Source organism: Suncus etruscus, chromosome 20, assembly GCF_024139225.1.
Source record: "Suncus etruscus isolate mSunEtr1 chromosome 20, mSunEtr1.pri.cur, whole genome shotgun sequence".
Taxonomy (NCBI): domain Eukaryota; kingdom Metazoa; phylum Chordata; class Mammalia; order Eulipotyphla; family Soricidae; genus Suncus; species Suncus etruscus.
In genome coordinates this window covers 6,940,392-6,963,331 of record NC_064867.1, presented here as the reverse complement: position 1 = coordinate 6,963,331, position 22,940 = coordinate 6,940,392, and the positions used below count along the sequence as shown (strand labels likewise).

The window sequence follows — 22,940 nt, the reverse complement described above, 5'->3', positions numbered from 1 at the left end:
AATTCAGATTTCTTTTTCCTTGCAAATAAATCATTCCACCGCTCTTTTAAACTACAGAAAACAGAACTTGTCCTTTTATCTTCTTTAGTTTCTCAGACTAAAATTTTATATTCACCTCTTTTATCTTTTTGTTTGTTTGTTTGTGCCACGCCTGGCAATGTTCATAGCTTAATCCTAGATCTGCATTCAGGAATCACTCTTGACAAAGTCGGGAAACCACATATGGTGCTAGGGATAGAACCTGGTCAGTTTCGTACAAGACAAGTGTCCTCTCACTGTATGTACTTCTTGCCCCATCCATGCATTACATTAAACCAATCTTACAAAAGTCTTATTGAAATATAGTTTCTATAGCATAACATTCATCCTGTTGCTTTTATTGTTGTTTGCTTTGGGACACCCCTGGCTGTGCTCAAGGATAACTACTGACTCTGTGCTTCAAGTTCATTCCAGGTGGAGCATGAAGGATGGTATGTGTGCCAGAGACCAAAACAGGGGAGGACATGTGGAAGGCCAGCCATTATATAACAGAATCATATAACATGTGTCCTTTTGTGGGTAGCTGCTATTACTACAACGCTTTTTTGTTTGTTTTCTGGTTTTTTTTTGGGGGGGGTCACACATGGCAGCGCTCAGGGGTTACTCCTGGCTCTATGCTCAGAAAACGCCCTTGGTAGGCACAGGGGACCACATGGGATAACAGGATTCGAACCACCGTCCTTCTGCCTTACCTCCATGCTATCTCTCCGGCCGCCCCCCCCCACACACACCTCTTTTTGCTGCAATGCTTCTAAGATTTCATTTGTGTTGCATTTATTGGATTATTTCCATTCCTTCTTTTTTTTGTTTTGGTTTTTGGTTTTTAAGTTACACCCGGCAATGCTCAGGGGACCATATGGGATGCTGGAATTCGAACCACCATCCTTCTGCATGCATGCAAGGCAAACGCCTTACCTCCATGCTATCTTTCGGGACCCTCCATACCTTTTTATTGACAAATATTATTTCGCTGCAGTAACATACTACAATGTGTTTACTTCATTTATTACTTGAGTTGTTTTCTCTTTGGTGCTATTATGAATAAGAATCCTATAAGCATTTGTGTGCAGTATTATTAGTATAATTTTTTTTTTTTTTTTTGGTTTTTGGTTCACACCCGGCAGCGCTCAGGGGCTACTCCTGGCTGTACACTCAGAAGTCGTCCCCAGCAGGCTCGGGGGACCATATGGGATGCCGGTATTCGAACCACTGTCTTTCTCCATGCAAGGCAAATGCACAGCCTTACCGCTGTGCTATCTCTCCGGCCCCATTAGTGTAAAAAAATTTTTTTTTTTTTGGTTTTTGGGCCACACCCGGCGGTGCTCAGGGGTTACTCCTGGCTGTCTGCTCAGAAATAGCTCCTGGCACGCACGGGGGACCATATGGGACACCGGGATTCGAACCAACCACCTTTGGTCCTGGATTGGCTGCTTGCAAGGCAAACGCCGCTGTGCTATCTCTCCGGGCCCCATTAGTGTAAAATTTTAAACCTAGTATCTTCTCCGTGTCTGAGAACCCAACACACATATTCTTATTACTCATTTAGTTGTCCATTAAAAAAAAAAAAAAAAAAAAAGGATCACTAGGAGACAAACACCAATCTCTGTGTAATTAGAAAAATAAGCTACTACTGAAAGGTAATAATGTACCGTGGGTATATTTCATTTTATTGTAGGTTGATTGGTAAAATAGATTCCGGGTCATCCCCACTGTTAGCACTTTCTCTCTTAATGAATTTTCTACAACCTGTGGGTACTCTTGTTTTGCCTTACATTCTACATTCCAAAGAGGAGCACTTTAAGCTCACTGGTGTTTCCAATGGGCCAGATCTGTGTGAAGATGTGGGTGTGTGTTTACCGTATGATTTAGGATATATTAACAAAATATTTGTGCTGATTATCAGAAAAATGTTGAATAAAAAATGGGAGGAGGTCCGGAATGATAGCACAGCGGTAAGGCATTTGCCTTGCACGGAGGCGATCCAGGACTGATGGTGGTTCAAATCCTGGCATCCCATATGGTCTACTGATGTGGCTCAAAAACAAAATGAATATTTATTTTTTAGTATTTATTTTATTTTATTTTTTGGTTTTTCGGGACACACCTGTTTGATGCTCAGGGGTTACTCCTATCTAAAGCTCTCAGAAATCACCCCTGGCTTGGGGGAACCATATGGGATGCCGGGGGATCAAACCGCGGTCCTTCCTTGGCTAGCGCTTGCAAGGCAGACACCTTACCTCTAGCACCACCTCTCCGGCCCCCAAAATGAATATTTTTAAAAGATTGAATCCTGTGTCCTTTTAGAGTTATTGTTTATTTGCTAGTTGCTTTTTTGCTTTGGCCAAATTCTGAGGACTTCTTTTTTTATATTTTGTTATTTTAAGAGAAGGGAAAATAGAAGGCAAGATCCAGAATATGGTCTCACTGAAGGAATTCCCTGATCCAGAATATGGTCTCACTGAAGAAATTCCCTGAATTAAGAGATTTTTTTAAAATTAGGTCTGGAGTGGGGCCAGAGATATAGCATGGAGGTAGGGCGTTTGCCTTGCATGCAGAAGGATGGTCGTACGAATCCAGCATCCCATATGGTCCCCTGAGCCTGCCAGGAGCTATTTCTGAGCACAGAAGAGCGAGGAGTAACCCCTGAGCACTGCCGGGTGTGACCCAAAAACCAACGCCCCCCCCCAAAAAAAAAAGGTGGGGGGGTTACTGAATGAGCAGCTCACCTATTTGCCATAATTAAGAGTAAAGAAAAGTGCTGGAGCAATGGCTCAGTGACTATACACTTGCCTAGCACATGGCCAACCTAGGTTCAATCCCCAGCATCCCATAAGATCTCTCAGCCACCAGAATTGACCCCAGAGTACAGTAGTAACTCCCCAACATACCACCACTGGGTGTGACCCAAACAAAACAAAGCAAACAAAGAGACCGCAACCACCAATGTCAGCTAGTTTCAATAGCTGCAACTTGTTAGGAATATAAGTTCTCTAGCTCCGGACCTTCTCAAAAACTACTGCTGTATAAAACTACAAATATCCAATCAAGCAATACTTTTTCAAATACAAAGCATTCAGAAACTTCTCTGGAAATAAATGTATGCTCAGAAAGACCTGAATAAAATGTTAAGGATGAACCATCTTGAGGCTCAGAAGATAGCTTTAAATACTTGCTTAGCAAGCAGAAGGCTACAAGTTCAAACCAGGTGCCACCTGAGCAGACCTGGGCAGTCCTGACGGCTCTGCTTTAGGGATTCTTATCTAGAAAGGGCCCTGGAGATGGCTTAGGAAGTGTGCAGGGAAACTTAAGTGGTGAGCTGAATTGCCAGTATTGAGGCCATCCTGACAGTCTCCCAATTTGAACAAGATGCTGTGGTATGTATTACAATGAACCAAAGAGGAAAATGGCCTGGTTTAGAATAATTAACTCCTTGCAGAAGGGGGCCGGAGTGATAGCCCAGTGGAGGGCATTTGACTTACACACGGCAAACCCCAGAAGACCCCAGTTTGATTCCTGCCATCCCATGTGGTCCCCCAAGCCTGCCAGTAGTGATTTCTGAGCAGAGACCCAGAGTAACCCCTGAGCCCACTGAGTGTGACCCAAAGCCTTACCCCAAAAATCTTTGCAGTATTTTACAAAACTAAAGATTCATTTAAGACAGTATTACATGTACATTACTTTAAGTAATAAAATTACAAAAGTTCTTTCCAGTTCAAGTTATTTAACTAGCCTAAAAGCAGAACCTAAGTCTATTTAAAATATACTATATTAGGGGCCAGAGAGATAGCATGGAGGTTGGGGAGTTTGCCTTGCATGAAGAAGGATGGCGATTCAAATCCCAGCATCCCATATGGTCTCCTGAGCCTGCCAGGAGCAATTTCTGAGAGTAGAGCCAGGAGTAATCCCTGAGCGCTGCCAGATGTAACTCAAAAACCAAAAGAAAAACAAAATATACTATATGAATTCTTTTCAAGTATTCCAAATATGCTTGTTTTTCACTAATTTAGCAGGACTATAAATCTTTCAAGTCAGATACTATACCATTACATACATATATATGTATTGCATATGTACACTGATATTCACATATACTCATTATGCATATATATTGTCTACATATTTGAAACTGCATATACATGCAAGAAGGAGATTAGGCTTTGTAAGATGCTCAGTTCAAGACCTACCTTTGACAGGGACTGAAGAGAAAAGTCAAGAGGCAGATCACAGAGTGACATAGTATAGCAGCACTGATAGACACAAACAGAGCTAACAGCTCATCCTAAACTATGACGTTTCTGGTACACAACTGCCCTGACTGATTATTAGCTGCCTTTTTTGTTTTGTTTGTGTGTTTGTTTTGGGGGCCACACACAGTGCTTAGGGCTGACTACTGGATCACGCCTGGCAAAGCTCAGTACCTATGTTACCTATGTTACCAGGGATTATTAAACCCAAGTAAGCCACTGATGAGTAAAGTGACTTACCCACTGGACTATCGCTTTGACCCCTGACATTAATTTCCGATTGCTGACATAACAAATTTCAAATTTAGCGTAGATTCAAACTATACAAATTAAATATACACAGTTCTAGACTTCAAAAATCGGTCTCAAGTGGGCTAGAATCGAACTGTCAGAGAGAAAAAAAAGGCCACAGAACAAACTACTTCCTTTCTTTCTTTCAATTTTTTAGTGAAGCCTACATCTTTTGGTTTGTGGTTCCTTCCTCTATCTTCAAAGTCAGCTGACATAGCAATCATCAAACCTTCCCTCTAAGGGATAGAGAAATAGTTCAAGTGGTAGAGAACAGTCTAAGCATGTACAAAACCCTGAGGCTTATCCTTGGCACTGCATGCCATTCTCTCCAGTAGCTCCCAAGCATTACCGCTCGAGCAAGCCCAGCTCTGCTACAATAGGCCCGGGAATACTGAGCCATCTGACTCTTAATTCTATTGCCTGCTCCCTCTCAGAGCCCTTGTGATTTACTGATACCTGAATAATCCAGGATCAACTCTCCATCTCAACCATCTCCTTGGTTTAACTGCATCTGCAATAGCTAGTCTGCTATGAGGGGTAAAATAATCACTGGTTCTGAGGATAAAAACCTGAATATCGGACTGGAGCCATAGCACAGCAATAGGGTGTTTACTTTGCATGTGGCTGACTGAGGACCGTGGACACCAGTTATGATCTCCGGCATCCCATATGTTCACCCAAGCCAGGAGTGATTTCTGAGCACATAGCCAAAAGCAATCCCTGGGCATCACGTCACCGGGTGTGACCCAAAAACTAAAAAAAAAAAAAAAAGTTCCAGAATTAAAGATTTCTCTTTTTTTTTTTGGGGGGGGGGGGGTGTTTCACACCCAGCAGCACTCAGGGGTTCATATGGGATGCTGGGATTTGAACCACCGTCCTTCTGCATGCAAGGCAAATGCCCTACCTCCATGCTATCTCCCTGGCCCCAGAATTAAAGATTCTTTTGGTGGTGGTGGGTTTTTTTTCGGTTTTTGTTTTTGGGCCACACCCGGCGACGCTCAGGGGTTATTCCTGGCTATGCACTCAGAAATCACTCCTGGCTTGAGGGACCATATGGGATGCAGGCGGATCGAACCGCGGTCCATCCAAGGTTAGCACATGTAAGGCAGACATCCTACCACGTGTGCCACCGCTCCAGTTCAGAATTAAAGATTCTATTTAATTAAAAAATAATAATCATGGGACTGAAAAGACAGTATAGAGATTAAGGCACTTGCTTTGCAGGTGGCTTGCCCTGGTTTAATCTTTAACACCCCATAGAGTCTCCCAAGTACTGTCAGGAGTAAACCCTGAGCACTGCTGGGGTTGCCCAAAAATGCAGAAAAAATAGAATAAATGTATAATTACAATTTTGTTTAAATAAAATACACACAGAGCAATATCCCTAAAATGTTAAATCCAATATCCTGGTAATACACAACTACAGTCAACTGTCCTATTATCTCTTCATATGTTCTCAATTTTTCTTTATTCTTTTCATTTTTTTAAACTTTATTGATTGATTGGTTGGTTGGTTTTTAGGCCACACCCAGCAGCGGTCAGGGTCACTCCTGGTTTCTGCAGTCAGAAATTGCCCCTGGCAGGGTGGGGACCATTTGGGATGCCGGGAATTGGCTGCATGCAAGGCAAACTCCCTACCACTGTGCTAGCTCTCCAGCCCCAATTTCTCAATTTTTCTATGACTAGGACTACCACCTAATTTAAAAGAAGGTTCAAAGCATGTCACACTGTCCATTATGCTTTTAGTGCTCAGAACACTAAGCACCTCAAAATGTTTTTTTCTGGTGCCGGCAAGATAGCATGGAGGTAAGGGGTTTGCCTTCCATGCAGAAGGATGGTAGTTCAAATCCTGACATCCCATATGGTCCTCTGGGCCTGCCAGGGCCGATTTCTGAGTGTAGAGCCAGGAGTAACCCCTGAGTGCTGCCAGGTGTGACCCAAAAAACAAAAAAAAAAATTGTTTTTTTCTTACACTTTCCAAAGGTGTATAATTATTTCTTTCTTTCTTTCTTCTCTTGGAGGCAGTTGGGCCACATCCACTGGTGCTCAAGGGTTATTTGTTGCTCAAAAGTCCCCTTGATGGAGTTTGGGAAACAGTAAGTAGTGCCAATGATTTGAACCAGGACCAATGGGATGCAAGACAAGGGCTTTAACCCCCTGTCTTCTCTCTCCACTCTCCAACAATATATTTATCCCAGCATCTCCTTTTTCATCCTGCCCACTCTCATATTCCTATGACTAAGCATACTACTCACACATGAAGATTAGGCAAGCTAAGGAATGACAAAACTTGCCGGTTTATCTCAGTCACTGATTCCACCTTGGTGTACTCTATTGTCTACTCTGAACACAAACCTGCCTTGGGCTTGAGACCCAGGCTCTTTATGGGACTTCTGATTCAAAGTCAAGATCCAAACTGAAACCACTATTCCCGAAGATAACTGACTTCCTCATCACCTTGAGATTCATTCGAACACCCTATTATCTCTTTCACAGACTCTCTTTATGCAAATCACAAAACTTTGCTGACTCATTAAAATTGCGACAATTTTTAACTAAAGCTGTAAACTTTAAGAACCTTCTTTTTTTTTTTTTCATTAAAGTCAGTAATAAAAGATGCGGATCACACTGACCTTGGTTCAAGTACGTGAGGGTCTCATCGTGCAGCTTTACTGCTGGCGAGGTGGCAGCACACATCACATACTGAAAGGGGGGGTGCTTGGTTTCTCCATCCAATGGAAAACTGGAATCTTCCTGCTTGAAAATGGGCAATGCTAAGACATCACTGGAAGAAAAAAGGGGAAAAAAAATCAATATTGACCTATTTTAAATATTTAAAAGCATATAAAAGCATTTTGGAGCAGTTTACTTAAAAATATTTAAGATCAGAGAGAGGCCGGAGAGAGAGTACAGTGGGCAGGGCATTTGCTGTGCACATGGCTGACTCAGGTTTGATTCCTGGCATCCCATATGGTCCTCTAAGCCTGCCAGGAGCGATTTCTCAGTGTAAAGCTAGGAGTAATCTCTGAGCACTGTCAGATGTGACCCAAAAACAAAATAAAACAAAAAAATAAGGGGAATAAAAGAATTAATGCTAAACTGGCTCTTTCTCAGATAGTATAAATAACCTTTGGGGCCGGGTGGTGGCGCTAAAGGTAAGGTGCCTGCCTTGCCTGCGCTAGCCTTGGACGGACCGCGGATCGATCCCCCGGTGTCCCATATGGTCCCCCAAGCCAGGAGCAACTTCTGAGCGCATAGCCAGGAGTAACCCCTGAGCGTTACCGGGTGTGGCCCAAAAACCAAAAATAAATAAATAAATAAATAAATAAATAAATAAATAAATAACCTTTGTCTGATACAAATGAGAAAAAGGTAACAATAACTAGAAAGACAAATTATGTCAGAGTAAAGTTCATGCTCAGATACAAAGCAGGCTAACAATGTATATTACTTAAAAAAAAAACTCCATAAAATTCTTTAAAAATATGCTGGTTATTGGCGGAGCGATAACACAATGGTAGGGTGTTGGCCTTTCACGCAGCTAATCCAGGACGGACCTCGGTTTGATCCCCGGTGTCCCATATGATCCCCCAAGCCAGGAGTGATTTCTGAGTGCATAGCCCCTGAGCATCACCGGGTATGACCCCAAAACAAAAAATATGCTGGTTATTATTTTTAAAAGAGCAAGCTGAGCATGTACAGCTACCTATTTTGAAAGTCAGAACTTGCCGCAAAGTTATGTCACACTGGCAGCATGAAATCTCAAATACGTATATGAATGAAACAGAACTTAATAAAAAGGTCCCTATGAGGGGGCCCAGACCAATAGCACAATGAGGAGCGTGTTTGCCTAGCACGAGACCAACCCAGATTAGATCCCCTCAACCCATATGGCCCCCGAGCCTGCCATGAGTGATTTGCAAGCAGGAGTAACCTGGAGTGTCACCAAGTGTAGCCCCAAACCAAAACCAAAAGAAAAAAATATTCCTCAGCAGGACCCTCCAAGTCCTGGTCTATCTAAAGCAATGGATTCTTCTAAGAAGAGCAGCAGAAACAGCCGAGTCCCACCTCTGCACATATCAGATAATTGGGGAAACACATTTTATACTCATTTTCGTTAAATATACATGAATATATTTGTTTTCATCATGTTTTTTTTTTTTCATCATGTTTTTGAATAGAAAAGGCTGAGATACAAGGTATATGCCATAAAATTTACCATCTGTAACACACAAGTATAGACAGTATTATGCAATGATCAGCAGAATCTAATTCCAAAACACTTCATTTCAAAAACAAAATTTCAGGGCAGGGGATGTGGCTCAGTAGCAGAGCACAAGCCTTCCAATTGAAGCCCAAGGTTCAATTCTAAGAATTGTTTAAACAAACAAAAAGTGAGGTGTTTGGGGCACTGAGAAGGTAGCTCAAAATGCAGGAGCACATGTGTTACATACAGGAGTCCCAGGTCCAGTTCCAAGCACTGCCAGGTGTGACCCCAAAACAAATAAAAATTCTTGTACTCGGGTCAGAGCGACAGTGCAGTAGTAGGGTGTTTGCCTTGCATGCGGCTGACCCAGGACGGACTTCAGTTAAACCCCCAGCATCCCATATGGTCCCCCAAGCCAGGAGTGATTTCTGAGCATATAGCCAGGAGTAACCCCTGAGCATTGCCGGGTGTGGCCCCCAAAACAAACAAAATAAAAATCTTGAACCCATTACCAGTTAATCCTCTTAGCTCCACCCATCTCCTGAGTCTGGCTTTCATCTCTGTGGATCAGTATATTGGACGGCTAATGAAAATGGAATCACAGGGTTTTCTGTGCTTGGCTTCTACTAGTTAGCAGGCTTTGAAAGCATGGGATATAGTAACTTATATGGTTGAATTATATTCCACTGAATGGATATACCATGCTGTTTGATCAACAGAGAATAGACATTTACAGTTTCCACTTGAGCTGCTATGAACAATGCTGCTATAAAAACTTACGTATATTTCTGTGCAGATATAGCAGGTAGAATCAGTGGGTCATAGACTCAACTTCCGAAGATTTGCCAATCTATTTCTAAAGTAGTTGTACTCTTTTATATCCCACAAATACACGAAAATTAAGTATTTAGTTCAGAGATAGTTCACTGAGCTGAAACATTCATATCTTTATAATTTTTCCATGTATCTTATTGAATGAAAAATTAAAATAGTCTATTATCTATCTAGATTTGCCTGTATCAACCTAAAATGTGCACTTTCGGTCTCCTCCCCCTTTTGAGAGCCCTGGCTTCTCTCCTGGCTACATAATTCTCTTCTCTTTCTTCATATTTCTCTAAATAAAACTTCATTATTTTGGGGGGGCCACACCCGTTGATGCTCAGGGGTTATTCCTGGCTATGTGCTCAGAAATCCCTCCTGGCTTGGGGGCACCATATGGGACGCTGGGGGATCAAACCGTGGTCCGTCCTAAGCTAGTGCTTGCAAGGCAGACGCCTTACCTCTAGTGCCACCGCGCAGGCCCCAAAACTTCATTACTATTAAAAAGCAAAATGATAAAATAAATGACTGTTATCAACAGCAATAGCAATTGCTTGTCTGAATTGCTATTTTCTTTTCTGATAAGTAGTCAACCCATTTAAACTAGCTTCAATTTTAAAGTAAAAAGCAAAAACAAGTTTGAAGGAAAACTTTTATTTCTTCTTCCTCATAACTAATTATATCAAACACTAGATTTATTATTCAGAAGCTACATAACTACTAATCCATACTTCTTTTTATTTCTACTAGGGAATAGTCAACAGTCTTCCATTTAAAACTTTCATTTTTGGGGGCCAGAGCAATAGCATAGCAGTAGGGCGTTTGTCTTGCAAGCAGCTGACCTGGGGAGGACCCATGTTCAAATCCCGGCATTCCATATGGTCCCCGAGCCTGTCAGGAGCAATTTCTGAGCACAGAGCCAAGAGTAACCTGTGTGCCACCAGGTGTTGGGTGTGGGCAAAAACAAACCAACAAACAAAAAAAATCTTTCATTATTTTGAATGCTGAGTTCAACAGATGTTGCACACCCTCAACCCCCTTTAACATTCTCTTTGGATAAAAACAAAAGGAAAACTAGACTAATGCTTTTAGTCAAAAATAATCTTAAGATTCCAATGCTGGGGCTCAGTGGTAGGGCATTTGCCTTGCATGCTGCCAACCAGGGTTCAATCCCTGGCATCCCATATGGTCCCCCAAGCCTGCCAGGAGCAATTTCTGAATGCAGAGCCAGGAGTAACCCCTGACTGCCGCCAGATGTGACCCGCCCCCCCCCCCAAAAAAAAAACCCAAAAGATTACAATGCTAACTGATTAATAGTTACTGTATTTTCTCGCATATAAGATAAATGACTTTTTAATCCATAAAAAACTTCTTAAAGTCAGAGGTCGCCTTAGACGCTGGTATACAGCATGCTGAAACTTACTCCAGTTTCAGGGATTAGTGATCTGGCCCTCTCTTAGGACTACATCCCATCCAGCAGCCAGGCTTCGTCACTCAGTCCTCTGCTTGTCCTGTTTCATCTTTCAGGGCACACAGAGGAGCTGAGTTACGTAGCTCTGCATCCCATTCAGCCACTGGGTGTCATCGCTGGTATGTAGCTTTCCAGTGCTCAGTCCTCTGTTCAGCTTATATGGGACACAGAGGAGGCGCTTTATCACCCTCTAGCTGTCCTGTTAACCGCTGCACCCCAGCCAGCTTCTCTGGAAGGAGCCCCCTCTCCCTGCTCTCAATGTAGATTACAATTAAAAATTCAGTCACAGGGCCGGAGAGATAGCATGGAGGTAAGGTGTTCGCCTTTCATGCAGAAGGACGGTGGTTCGAATCCCGGCATCCCATATGGTCCCCTGTGCCTGGCAGGAGCGATTTCTGAGCCTAGAGCCAGGAGTAACCCCTAAGCACTACCGGGTGTGACCCAAAAAAAAACAAAAAGAACAAACAAACAAAAATATTCAGTCACTCACTACAAATGACAAATGTAAAATGATTGTTGGTACTACAAAGTCTAGCTTTATTAAACATATCTTGTTAACCTTTGAGGGTTCTACTCTTTTTCTCTTATGTTTTTTAATTTCCATTAATTGTGCATTAAGAGAGGTAGTCTTGGGCCCGGAGAGATAGCACAGCGGACGTTTGCCTTGCAAGCAGCCGATCCAGGACAAAAGGTGATTGGTTCCAATCCCGGTGTCCCATATGGTCCCCTGTGCCTGCCAGGAGCTATTTCTGAGCAGACAGGCAGGAGGAACCCCTGAGCACCACCAGGTGTGGCCCCAAAAAACAAAAAAAAAAAAACAAAAAACAAAAAAAAAAAAAAAGAGAGAGAGATAGTCTTATACGGTGAATATAGCCCAAACCCTATATTTTAACAGGAAAAATAGGGGGTCATCTTATATGCCCAGTCATCTTATATGCCAGAAAATACAATAATACAGGTCACCAAAATTAGGTATGGCTATGTAAAAATAAATTGTCGTCTACCGTTAAAGCAACTATCACTTTATAGCCTGGATAAGCCATACACAAAACATTACAATCATCATCATAGAAGGGGCATGGAATGATTCTTGAATTAACTTAAAAATAACATGTAAAGATCAGTTGCCACTGAAAGCCAAATTAATTTGTTAAAGAATTAGAAGGAAAATATATTCAACTTAACACAGCAGCCAGTGTTATCTTCAAAATAAAGTACATCACTTCATTCTTGTGTCCTATGCAGGTGCCTCCTCCCTTTAAATCAGGGTCCTTACAAGGTCGAACAAGGTCACAACCAATGCACTTCTTCCATGCACTCTCCTCCCTGTCTGTTCCACCCCACAGGCCTCCAGTGCCTGCTTCAAGCCTTTTAGTCCTGACCATAGATATAATCCTGCTGAATGTTCAACTGGCTCATTTCAGCTCAGTGTCACCTTCCTGCCAGCAACACCAAATCTCCCACCTACAATCCCAATTTCCCCTTTCCTGTTTCATTTACCCACTTTTCAACTTAAGTTTGTAACTCTCAAAATAAATATATAGCCACCCCCAAAATATGTTTCTCATCACTAATTCTACTATGCAGCACAAAGATCTCAAGAGCTTACATACCTACTGAATCAAGGAACCAACTGCAGAAATTTCATTGCTAAAATTGAGAACTAGGTCTCCAGACAATTTTAGATCAGTTTCTATTAGGCTAAATCAAAAGTGAGTTCTAAAATAAAATTGCTTTTGTAATTCCATATCTCAGGTAAGGTCCCTAAAATCTTAAAAGAAAAGCCTCAAGGCTTCGAATCATTCTAAATATTTTTGAAATGCCAGTACTCAAAAATAACCAGGCACACAAAGACAAACAAGAGTCTAGGAGCAAGAACCAAGAGCTAAACAACAGATGGCATAAACCTAGTTCCAGATTCTGTCTGGTGGTATTCAGCACTTTTCTGCCTCTGTCGCCTGCAGAGAAATAAAGGACTGAAGACTAGTTTTGTGTGTGTGTGTGTGTGTGTGTGTGTGTGTGTGTATTTATATATATTCCTTCTTGCCAGTCTACAGCTTAGTAAGCTGGCTCCAAAAGAATGCATTGGTGGGCCTGGAGAGATAGCACAGCGGCGTTTGCTTTGCAAGCAGCTGATCCAGGACCAAAGGTGGTTGGTTCGAATCCCGGTGTCCCATATGGTCCCCCGTGCCTGCCAGGAGCTACTTCTGAGCAGACAGCCAGGAGGAACCCCTGAGCAATGCTGGGTGTGGCCCAAAAACCCAAAAAAAAAAAAAAAAAGAATGCATTGTTGGGACATTAATAAGCAGCGGGAAAGGAAAGAGGCAAGCAACTATAGACTGAAGCTACAACAAAGTTCAGGGCAGCAACCGAAGAACACATTCTGATCAACCTCTTCTAGCAGCTTAGCAATCAAAACTTCACTGAACACTTCTTGGCCTGACCCATCTCAATGATGTCGCTTTTCTTGAGAGACACAAACAGCCATCCTCCCCAACCCCTTTCCTAAGATTTCAATCGCTAGAATTACTGAACCCATACTATCATGCTTATAGTATGATAAGGGACTTTTAGGAAAGGAAAAAGGGAGACCTTGAAAGCAATGCCAAGAATCCCTTCCCAACCTGCAAAGTGGCAGCATCAAGGAGCAGCAGAGACTGAGAGGTCTCAGGGAAAGGTCTACTCAGAGGAGAGTCTGCTTTTCCACAGGAAAGCACCAAAAGACAAAGCTGACTATTTGTTTCCTAAGATTATAGTAACAAAATATCAAAAATCTGGGCCAGAGGGATGGCATAGCAGTAGGGCATTTGCCTTGCACACAGCTGACCCAGGACTTCCCATATGGTCCCCAGAGCCTGCCAGGAGCAATTCTGAGCACAAAGCCAGAAGAAACCTAAATGCTGGTGAGTGTGGCCCCAAAACAAACAAACAAACAACCAAAATAAAAAACCCTAAAAAGCAAAAACAAAACTCAAAGTACCAAAAGTTGAATGGTTTACAATATTTAAGCACATAGGAGTCACATCTTGGTTTTGTTTTGTTTTGGGTTTTACTTTTTCCAGTACAAACTCTGTTCTCAGTTTTTTATCACATAATCACATGGTATGATTCTATTCTTCACACTGCTGGAAAGGTGTGATAAACCCCTTCCCCAATTCCATTTTGTTAGTTGTGGTTGCTTTCTTGGTGGCCACACCTGGCTCAGTACTCAAAAGACCACATAAGACTGGAGGACCGAACTGGAGCCACTTTGTGCAAGCAAAGCATGTGCTCGGCCCTTTGAGTTGTCTCCCCAGATCTAAACAAAAACTTTCAAGACCACCTGGAGCATTTCTAAAAATACTGGATGATGAAAGCTGATGTCCACTGGAGATAGGAAACGCCTGTCCTTGAAACTGTTTCCTATGTTGTCAATTACGAATTAGGATTTACACCACATGAAACAAAAGTCATCAAAAGAATCAAAAAGACAACTTCTATGGGGGCTAGACGCACAGCGGGTAGGGAGTTTGCCTTACACGCAGCCGACCAGGGTTTGATCCCTGGCATTCCATCTGGTCTCTGAGCCTGCTAGGAATGATTTCTGAGCGCAGAGTAACCCTTGAGCACTGCTGGGTGTGACCTAAAAAAAAAAAAAAAAAAAACAGAAATTCTGACTGCACAAGATGATACATGGTAGCAGTGATGAAGCAGCCATGTCTCTATGAGGGCGCTGAGAGCAGCATATCAGGCAACTGAACCTTCACACAGTAAATGGGATTTTTCTAGCCACAGTACATTTTCGCAAGTGTAAAACTTCAACTGTAAGGAATACAGAAGCAGAAGATGTTTTAATTTTTGATTTTTTTTTTTTCAGATTAAAGGGATGTTAATTTAACTGCCACAAAGAAACGATGTTCAGTAATTTGGACTCTGCGATCTTAATTTAAAAGTATCCCATGCACCCTAATCTTGTACAAAAACAGATCACAGGTTTTTAAAATTTCTGTACAATCTTTCAAAGACTTTACAAAATAATCACACCTCATTTCTGTCACTTCACCCCCCCTAAGAAAACACACACACCCCAAAAAAGGGGAAGGAGAGACAGGGGCCAGAGTGATGACGAAGCAGTAGGGGGTTTGTCTAGCACATGGCCTAGCCAGGATAGACCTGGATTCGATCCCCAACATCCCATACAGTTCCCTGAGCCTACCAGGAGTGATTTCTGAGTGCAGAACCAGAACCAGGAAGAACCCCTGAGCACCACTGGGTGTAGCCTAAAAAACAAAACAAAACAAAACAAAAAGGACAGGACAGGATAGACACAGACTGACCTGTCTTAAGTGTAATATACGGGCCGGAGAGATAGCATCGAGGTAAGGCGTTTGCCTTTCATGCAGAAGGTCATCGGTTCGAATCCCGGCATCCCATATGGTCCCCCATGCCTGCCAGGAGCAATTTCTGAGCATGGAGCCAGGAGTAACCCCTGAGCACTGCCGGTGTGACTCAAAAACCACACAAAAAAGAAAGTGTAATATAAAGAAACATAGTAAGAGAATGACACCCAGGCAACAGAAACTGAGAAGTGGTCTTCAGTAGGAGGCTGGCCCTGGGGGTTTTGGCTGGAGACACTGGGACAATGGTGAAGGGAGGTGGAAACAGAGTAGAGGGGGCAGAGAGAGCGAGAATATTTTATACATAAAACCTACCATTGACAGTACTGTTAATCATGATGATGCATAAAATAGAATCTAAAATATGTCCTTAGGGGCTGGATGGATAGCACAGCGGTAGGGCATTTGCTTTGCATGCAGACGAACCAGGACAGATAGTGGTTCGAATCCCAGCATCCCATATGGTCCCCTGAGCCTGCAGGAACAACCCCTGAGCACTGCTAGGTGTGTCCCAAAAACAAAAACAGGGGCCGTCGAGGTGGCGCTAGAGGTAAGGTGTCTGCCTTGCAAGCGCTAGCCAAGGAAAGGACCACGGTTCAATCCCCCGGTGTCCCAGATGGTCTCCCCAAGCCAGGGGCAATTTCTGAGCGCATAGCCAGGAATAACCCCTGAGCATCAAACGGGTGTGGCCCGAAAAAACAAAAAATAAATAAATAAAAAATAAAAACAACACAAAAACAAAAACTAAATGTAATTTCATGGAACACAGCAGAAATGCAGCTGACCCAGGCAGATTTGACTCCTGGCATCCCATCGGGTCCCAGCACCACCATCAGGAATGATCCCTGAGCACAGAGTCAGGAGTAAGCCCTGACCACTGCCAGGTACAGACCATAAACAAAAAAATAATAAAAAGAAAAAGAAAATTAAGAGTCCTTTTGACCATATAGGAGCCAGAGCAATAGCACAGCAACAAGGCAGACCTGGGACAGACCTGGGTTCGGTTTCTGGCATCCCATATGGTCCCCAGAGCCTGCTAGCAGTAACCCCTGAGTGGTGCTGGGTGTGGTCGTCCAAAAGAAAACTTAAAAAAAAAAAAAAGAAAAGAAAAAAGTCGGGGCCGGAGAGATAGCATGGGGTTCATGCAGAAGGTCGGTGGTTCGAATCCCGGCATCCCATATGATCCGCTGAGCCTGCCAGGAGCAATTTCTGAGCATAGAGCCTGGAGTAACCTCTGAGCCCCACCAGGTGTGGCCCAAAAAATCAAAAAAAAAAAAAAAAAAGAAAGAAAATTCATCTTTGATTCAAATAGTAATAATGGACAAATATCTTGGACCAGACATTAAGATCCGTGAGCCTCATTTCACTCACTTAAAAGAACTGATCTACGGGATTTTTAATATCTCTTTATCCATCCCCAAAATCCTAAAATGTAAAAAACATTTGAGACTGAGCAATAAATACCACAGCAGGCAGGGTGTTTGCAAAACACGCGGCTGACCTGGGTTTGATCCTCAGCATCCCATATGGTCCTCCAAGCCTGCCAGTAGTAATTTCTGAGTACCAGAGCCGGGAGTGTTGCCGGGTGTGGCCAAAAAAAAAGTTATGATGCTACCTTATTTCAAGTAGTATCTGTAGTTCACATACAAGTGTGATATGCCAGTAAACAGAAAAGGCATATAGAGAACCAGTACAAATTATTTTTTTAATTCACAGGTAAGATAGAAAAGTCGCCTCAAAATATTCCAATAGCAGGGGCCAGAGAGATAGCATGGAAGCAGGGCGTTTGCCTTGCATGCAGAACGGTGGTTCTAATTCTGGCATCTCATATGGTCCCCCGAGCCTGCTAAGAGTAACCCCTGAGTGCTGCCGTGTATGACCCAAAAAACCAAATTAAAGAAATAAAGAAAATACATTCAACTACAGAAACTGTAGTTCATTCTGAAAGAAAAACATAAAATTGCCTACAAAGTAAACTTTTTTGTTTGTTTGTTTTTGGGCCACAACAGGAGGCACTCAGGTTTCTCCTGGCTCTGCGCTCAGAAATCACTCCTAGCAGGCTCTGGGGACCATATGGGATGCTGGGGAAAGAACCCCGGTCCATCCTGGGTTATTGCTGTGCTAGCACTCTGCCCCCAAATGAAACTTTTTATCAAGAACTTACTTTTCCAACAATCTCGGAAAGCTTAGCACCTCAAGTGCAGTTCTTGAAATCTCACTGAGAAACTCAAAGAAAAAGATCAATAGCCTTCTTCCTACTTGTAGATAAGAATAGGAGAAAAGACTCCTTAACAGAGAAAAGACCCACTAAGTTCTATCTGACCCAAAAACCAAAAACTGAAAGAAAAAAAATCAGTTAACTTGGGGCCAGAGAAATAGTACAGCAGTAGGGTGTTTGTCTTGCACAAGGCCAACCCTGGACAGACCCTGGTTTGATTCCTGGCATCCCATAAGGTCCCCCAGCCTGCCAGGAGTGATTTCTGAACACAGCGCTAGGAGCAACCCTTGTGTGCTGTCGGTGTGATCCAAAAACCAAATACATATATACATATATATGTGTACATACATATAATTTATCTTGGAACTGAAGAGTACAGCAGGTGGGCTACTAGCTTTACACATGACACACCTGGGTAGAATCCTCAGCATCCCATAAGGTCCCCTAAGCCCTTCAGGATTAATTCCTGAAAGTAGAGCCAGGGGTAAGCCCGAGGCCAGGCATGCCCACTCCCAAATCACTACTCTTCAAAGCTACTTAAACTTTCAGACTAAAAAGTGAAAGCCAGGGGCAGAGAGACAGCACAGTGGTAGGCAGGTATGCCTTGCAAGCAGATGACCCAGGACGGACGGTAGTTCAAATCCCAGTATCCATATGATCGCCGGAGCAAGCTAGGAATGATTTCTGAGCACAGAGCCAGGAGTAACCCCTGAACGAAGCCGGATGTGACCCCAAAACAAAAACAAACAAAAAAGTGAAAGTCATTAGTAGAAAAACAATCCCATGGAAAGTGTTGGAAACACCAATGTACAGAAAAGCAATCAGGCTCTTTCTTAGGAACAAGGTCAGGATGGGGTTTTATTCGCTTTCAGAGAAGAACCCATAAATAAATTCTTCATTAGATGGTTGAATCAATAAAACGAAACTCTAGTAAAAGAGAAACAAGCAACGACACCAAATAACCCGCAAAGCACAAACCTGTTCCAGAGAACAGAGAAGCAAGAGGACCCGGGATGTCTCAGGGAGGCCTACAACTTTCACTGGGACTCGAGACCTCCAGCCAATCTGGTGCCAGTTTGTGCCTTTCAGTAGCTCAATCTCCTTCCCGGCTGTTCCAGGGAACCAGCCACCTCATCTGCAGCCCTCAAGTTGCACAACAGCAGAGAAAGCGCCCAATTCGGGGTGACGGTGCAGACCTAAGCGGGGTCAGCAACTAGGAGCTCCAAGCATTTGCGAAAATGCTCAGGAACCCAGTTTCTCTGGAAGGTCCAAAATTCTGGAGCGGTCCCCAAGTCGGTGCTCCCTGGAGATAACATACAGAGCCACGAAACCCGGGTCAGCACTGACACCGAGCCCTCCTGTGAAGCCTAGGAGGCACGTCAGATGTTGAGGACATGTCCTCTCCCACCACCAGAAAGGCTTCCAAACCACCGACCTTTACCCTTTCACTGGGGGACTTTGTGGCACGTCATGTATTCCCGTGACGGTTCAAGAAATAATCAAAAAATAAAGAAGAGGAAAAGAGCTGCCAAGTGATCACTTCAAAACAGGGTTCTTCGGTATAAAGACCAGAGGAGACTAAGTTCAGATCAGTCCCAGCCCTCCAAACAGAGAAAGAACAGAGTTCCTGGAACAAGTAACTGTCTGCGGTGCAATGACTGCGCCTTTCATCGACTTCTTTCTTACCTATCTGGACACTGCAGCAGGCAGCTTGGGTTCAGAGGGGGAACAAACGACCCACAGTATTTCTGTCAAACCCATCATGTCCTTCGTGATAACCATTAGTTAGCTGACTTGTTTTGAGTCGCCTAGTCCTATCTGGTCCAATGCCACGCGGTGACCCAGTTCTGCACTACTCTGTGTCATCAGCCGGGAGGGGCTAGGGCTGACCAGGGCAGATCAGAACATCCACCCTGCTCCTGCCCTTGCTCCTGCTCCGTGCGAGCACCTTCCATTTCTCTTGTGCACAGCTAGCTGCACGGTGGAGAGTGAGGAGGGACCCTGGCCCTTTGGGAATAAAAATCTCGCTTGGATTTTCGAGTCTCGGCTGAAGAGGGAAAGTATGAGTCCTGGCAGGGAGCGGACAATAAGGGTCCACCTCCTGTCCCTCTTGACTGTCACTAAGGGGGTCCCTGCAGCCATCGGCGGCAATTGAAAAACTGCTCCTGGGGGCCGGAGAGCTAGCACGGGGCCCATAGGGTCCCCCCGAGGCCTGCCAGGAGCGAGTTGTGTCTGAGCGGAGAGCCGGGGGTGTGACCCGAACACCCATCCTTGGTTGGGATCGGAGCATTGGCTTCCTCCGCTCTGGGACTCGGACCTCGGAGGAGTGCAGCCCGTCAAGCTGGAAGAGAAAGCAATGGCAAGCTGCAGAGAGAGAGAGAGAGAGAGAGGACGACGGGACGGGGGACCCGCGAGGGGGGCCGGCCTTGGGGTGCAGCCGAGGGCCGGCTGTGGGCCCCATGGAGCGAGTGTGTGCTTGTGCGTGCATGTGCCTGGGCCTGTGCATGCGTGTGCATACGTGTGCCTGTGCATGTGTGTGCCTGGGCCTGTGCACGCGTGTGCATGCATGTGCCTGGGCTGTGCACGCGTGTGCATGCGTGTGCCTGTGCATGTGTGTGCCTGGGCCTGTGCACGCGTGTGCATGCGTGTGCCTGGGCTGTGCACGCGTGTGCATACGTGTGCCTGTGCATGCGTGTGCCTGGGCCTGTGCATGCGTGTGCATAAGTGTGCCTGTGCAAGCGTGTGCCTGGGCCTGTGCATGCGTGTGCCTGGGCCTGTGCACGCGTGTGCCTGTGCCTGTGCACGCGTGTGCCTGGGCCCGGGCCTGGGCGCGCGCGTACCTCATGCTGTAGGCGCCGGCGCCCAGCTCCTGCCCGATGCCGGAGAGGCTGGCGTCGAAGTCGTGCACCAGGCCGGCCTCGATCATCTCGTCCATCTTGAGCACCCAGGCCATCGCGGCGCGGGCTCGGGCTCGGGTCCTGCGGGGGAAGGAGCCTCGGGCGGCCGCGGGCGCCGGTCAGCAGCGGCGGCCCCGCAAGGGACGCGGCGGAGGCCGGCGGCCGGGGCCGCGCGGGCAGGCCCGGGGCCGGGGCAGGGGCAGGGCCGCCGGCAGCACCTCCCTCCCGCGGGCGGCCTCCCCGCGCCTCATGCCGCCGCCGCCGCCGCCGCCCGCCCGGCCCCGCGCCGCTAGCGCCGCCGCCGCTCCCGCCGCCGCCCGCCCGGGCCCGCGCCGCCCCGACGCATCGCCCCGGGGACGCGGGACGCCCGGGCGGACTGACGCTCGACGGCCGGCTCGCTGCGAGGAAGCCCCGCCGCCCGCGCCCGGCTCGACCCCCGCGAGCTGGCCCACAGGCCGCAGGCCACAGGCCGCCGCAGGCCACAGGCCGCCGCCGGCCCCGCCGCTTCCGCCTCAGGCGCCGCGCACGCCCGGACTGACGCGCCGCGCGTCGGCACGGCGAGGCCACGCCCACACGACGCAGAGATACGCCCCCGACGCACGCTCGGGTCCAGGCGGCGGGCGGGAGAACGGACAGGCCACGCCCCCGAGGCACAGCCACGCCCCCGACGCACGCCCGGACCCAGGCGGCGGGCGGAAAGACGGACAGACCACGCCCCCACGGCGCAGAGTCACGCCCCCGACCGACGCACGCCCGGACCCAGGCGGCGGGCGGAAGGACGGACAGGCCACGCCCCCACGGCGCAGAGTCACGCCCCCGACCGACGCACGCCCGGACCCAGGCGGCGGGCGGAAGGACGGACAGGCCACGCCCCCGACGCACGCCCGGACCAGGCGGCGGGCGGAAAAACGTCCGGGCAACGCCCCGCTCTGTGTGTGTGTGTCTGTATATGTGTGTGTTTTATTACGCCTGTTTTGTATCCGGTTCCTTCTTCAGTTAGGAAAGGAACAAGTCTAGCTCTCGCTGTTTGCAGAGGACATGATACTCTACTTAGAAAGCCCTGATGATTGCTCTTACCTGGAGTTGAGCGCTCTTGGTATCTCAAGTCCAGTTCCCCTGAAGTCCTGTAGATGACATTTTCCCCACAGATGACCATGCATTCCCAATTCTCCTGACGTCATTCCCTTACATTTCGTTTCTCTGTCATTTCCTTTATTTATAGCCGGAGGTAACACAATGGGGAAGATTCTTGCCTTGAATCGGGCTGACATGGATTTAATTCCGGTATCCCAACACTGCCAGGACTGATCCCTAGCACAGAGCCAGGAGTAACCCCTGAACACCATCAGCTGTGGCACAAAAACCAAAACAAAACAAAACCCTGAATTGTAAAATACAAGTTCACATTATAAATAATGTATTTTAAGCCCCCCCAAAGTCCAAAATAGTAGGTCACTGCAATGGCTGGCAGTAAATCCTACTATTTTCTTTTCTTTTTCTTTTTTTTTCTTTTTTTGGTTTTTGGATCACACTCAGTGATGCTCAGGAGTTACTCCTGGGTATGCACTCAGAAATCGCCTCCTATGACTCCCCCATGTGCAAGGCAAACGCCATACCGCTGCGTTATCGCTCTGGCCCCTTTGCTTAATTTTTTTTATGAGAGACATTATCTACCAACAAATGAGAGGTGCTCTCTGCTACCTTAAACCTTTTCTTTGATAATGAAGGACACTGATGTCTGAGAAAACTACGACTTTTCCTCTGTCATTCTGCTAGCAGGCTTAACAAATTAGTTGATCATTTCTACGACCTCAATAAAGTAAAATATAATAAACAGTCCTACATCTAGGCTCTCCTCTTGGCTAGTTGCCCTACTCTCTGGTGCTCTTACAGTTAGTTGAGGTGCTCACCAGGACTCACATATGGAGTGGGCAGTGCCAAGGGTCCCACTCAACTATCCTTGTGGGCTCTTTTGGACCTGGAGGTCCCACATGTTGTCTTAGTGCAAAGGATCCCAAATAGAAGTGCCGCCTGGACCCTACTCTGCATGTCTGCGATGCATAGATTGTGACCTGGTGCTTGTAACAAGGCAGACACCACTGAGCCAATCTGAGCCTCTTCCCCATTCACTTCTGAATGGCCTTGCCCTGGAGCACATCCTTAATAAGTGTAAAGATATACATATTCACATGCCTATCCCATGTCACTGAGCATCTCATCTCAAAGAGTGCTTCTAAGACACTTGCTCTTTCAGAAAAATCACCCCAAGACAAAGACCTCCTTGAATGACCTTTCTTAGGATGTGCCATATTTCCCCAGCTATTACCTAAAGAGCTAAGGCCTTGTCTTGCATGGCCATAAGCCAGTAATCAGTCTTT

General features: G+C 45.7%; 1 protein-coding gene across 2 annotated transcripts in view; it reads right to left on the bottom strand.

Annotated features, from left to right (window-relative positions):
• UBP1 (upstream binding protein 1) overlaps positions 1–20,620 on the bottom strand; it is a 53,160-nt gene extending 32,540 nt beyond the window's left edge. For both annotated transcript variants that reach the window (XM_049766403.1, XM_049766404.1), the window contains exons 1-2: positions 20,506–20,620; positions 7,208–7,359 (exon numbers count right to left, since the gene is read on the bottom strand). In XM_049766403.1, coding sequence (XP_049622360.1) covers positions 7,208–7,359; positions 20,506–20,618 — 265 coding nt within the window. In that variant the 5' untranslated portion in view covers positions 20,619–20,620. The remainder of the gene's footprint in view (positions 1–7,207; positions 7,360–20,505) is intronic.
• Between the last annotated feature and the right edge of the window lie 2,320 nt (positions 20,621–22,940).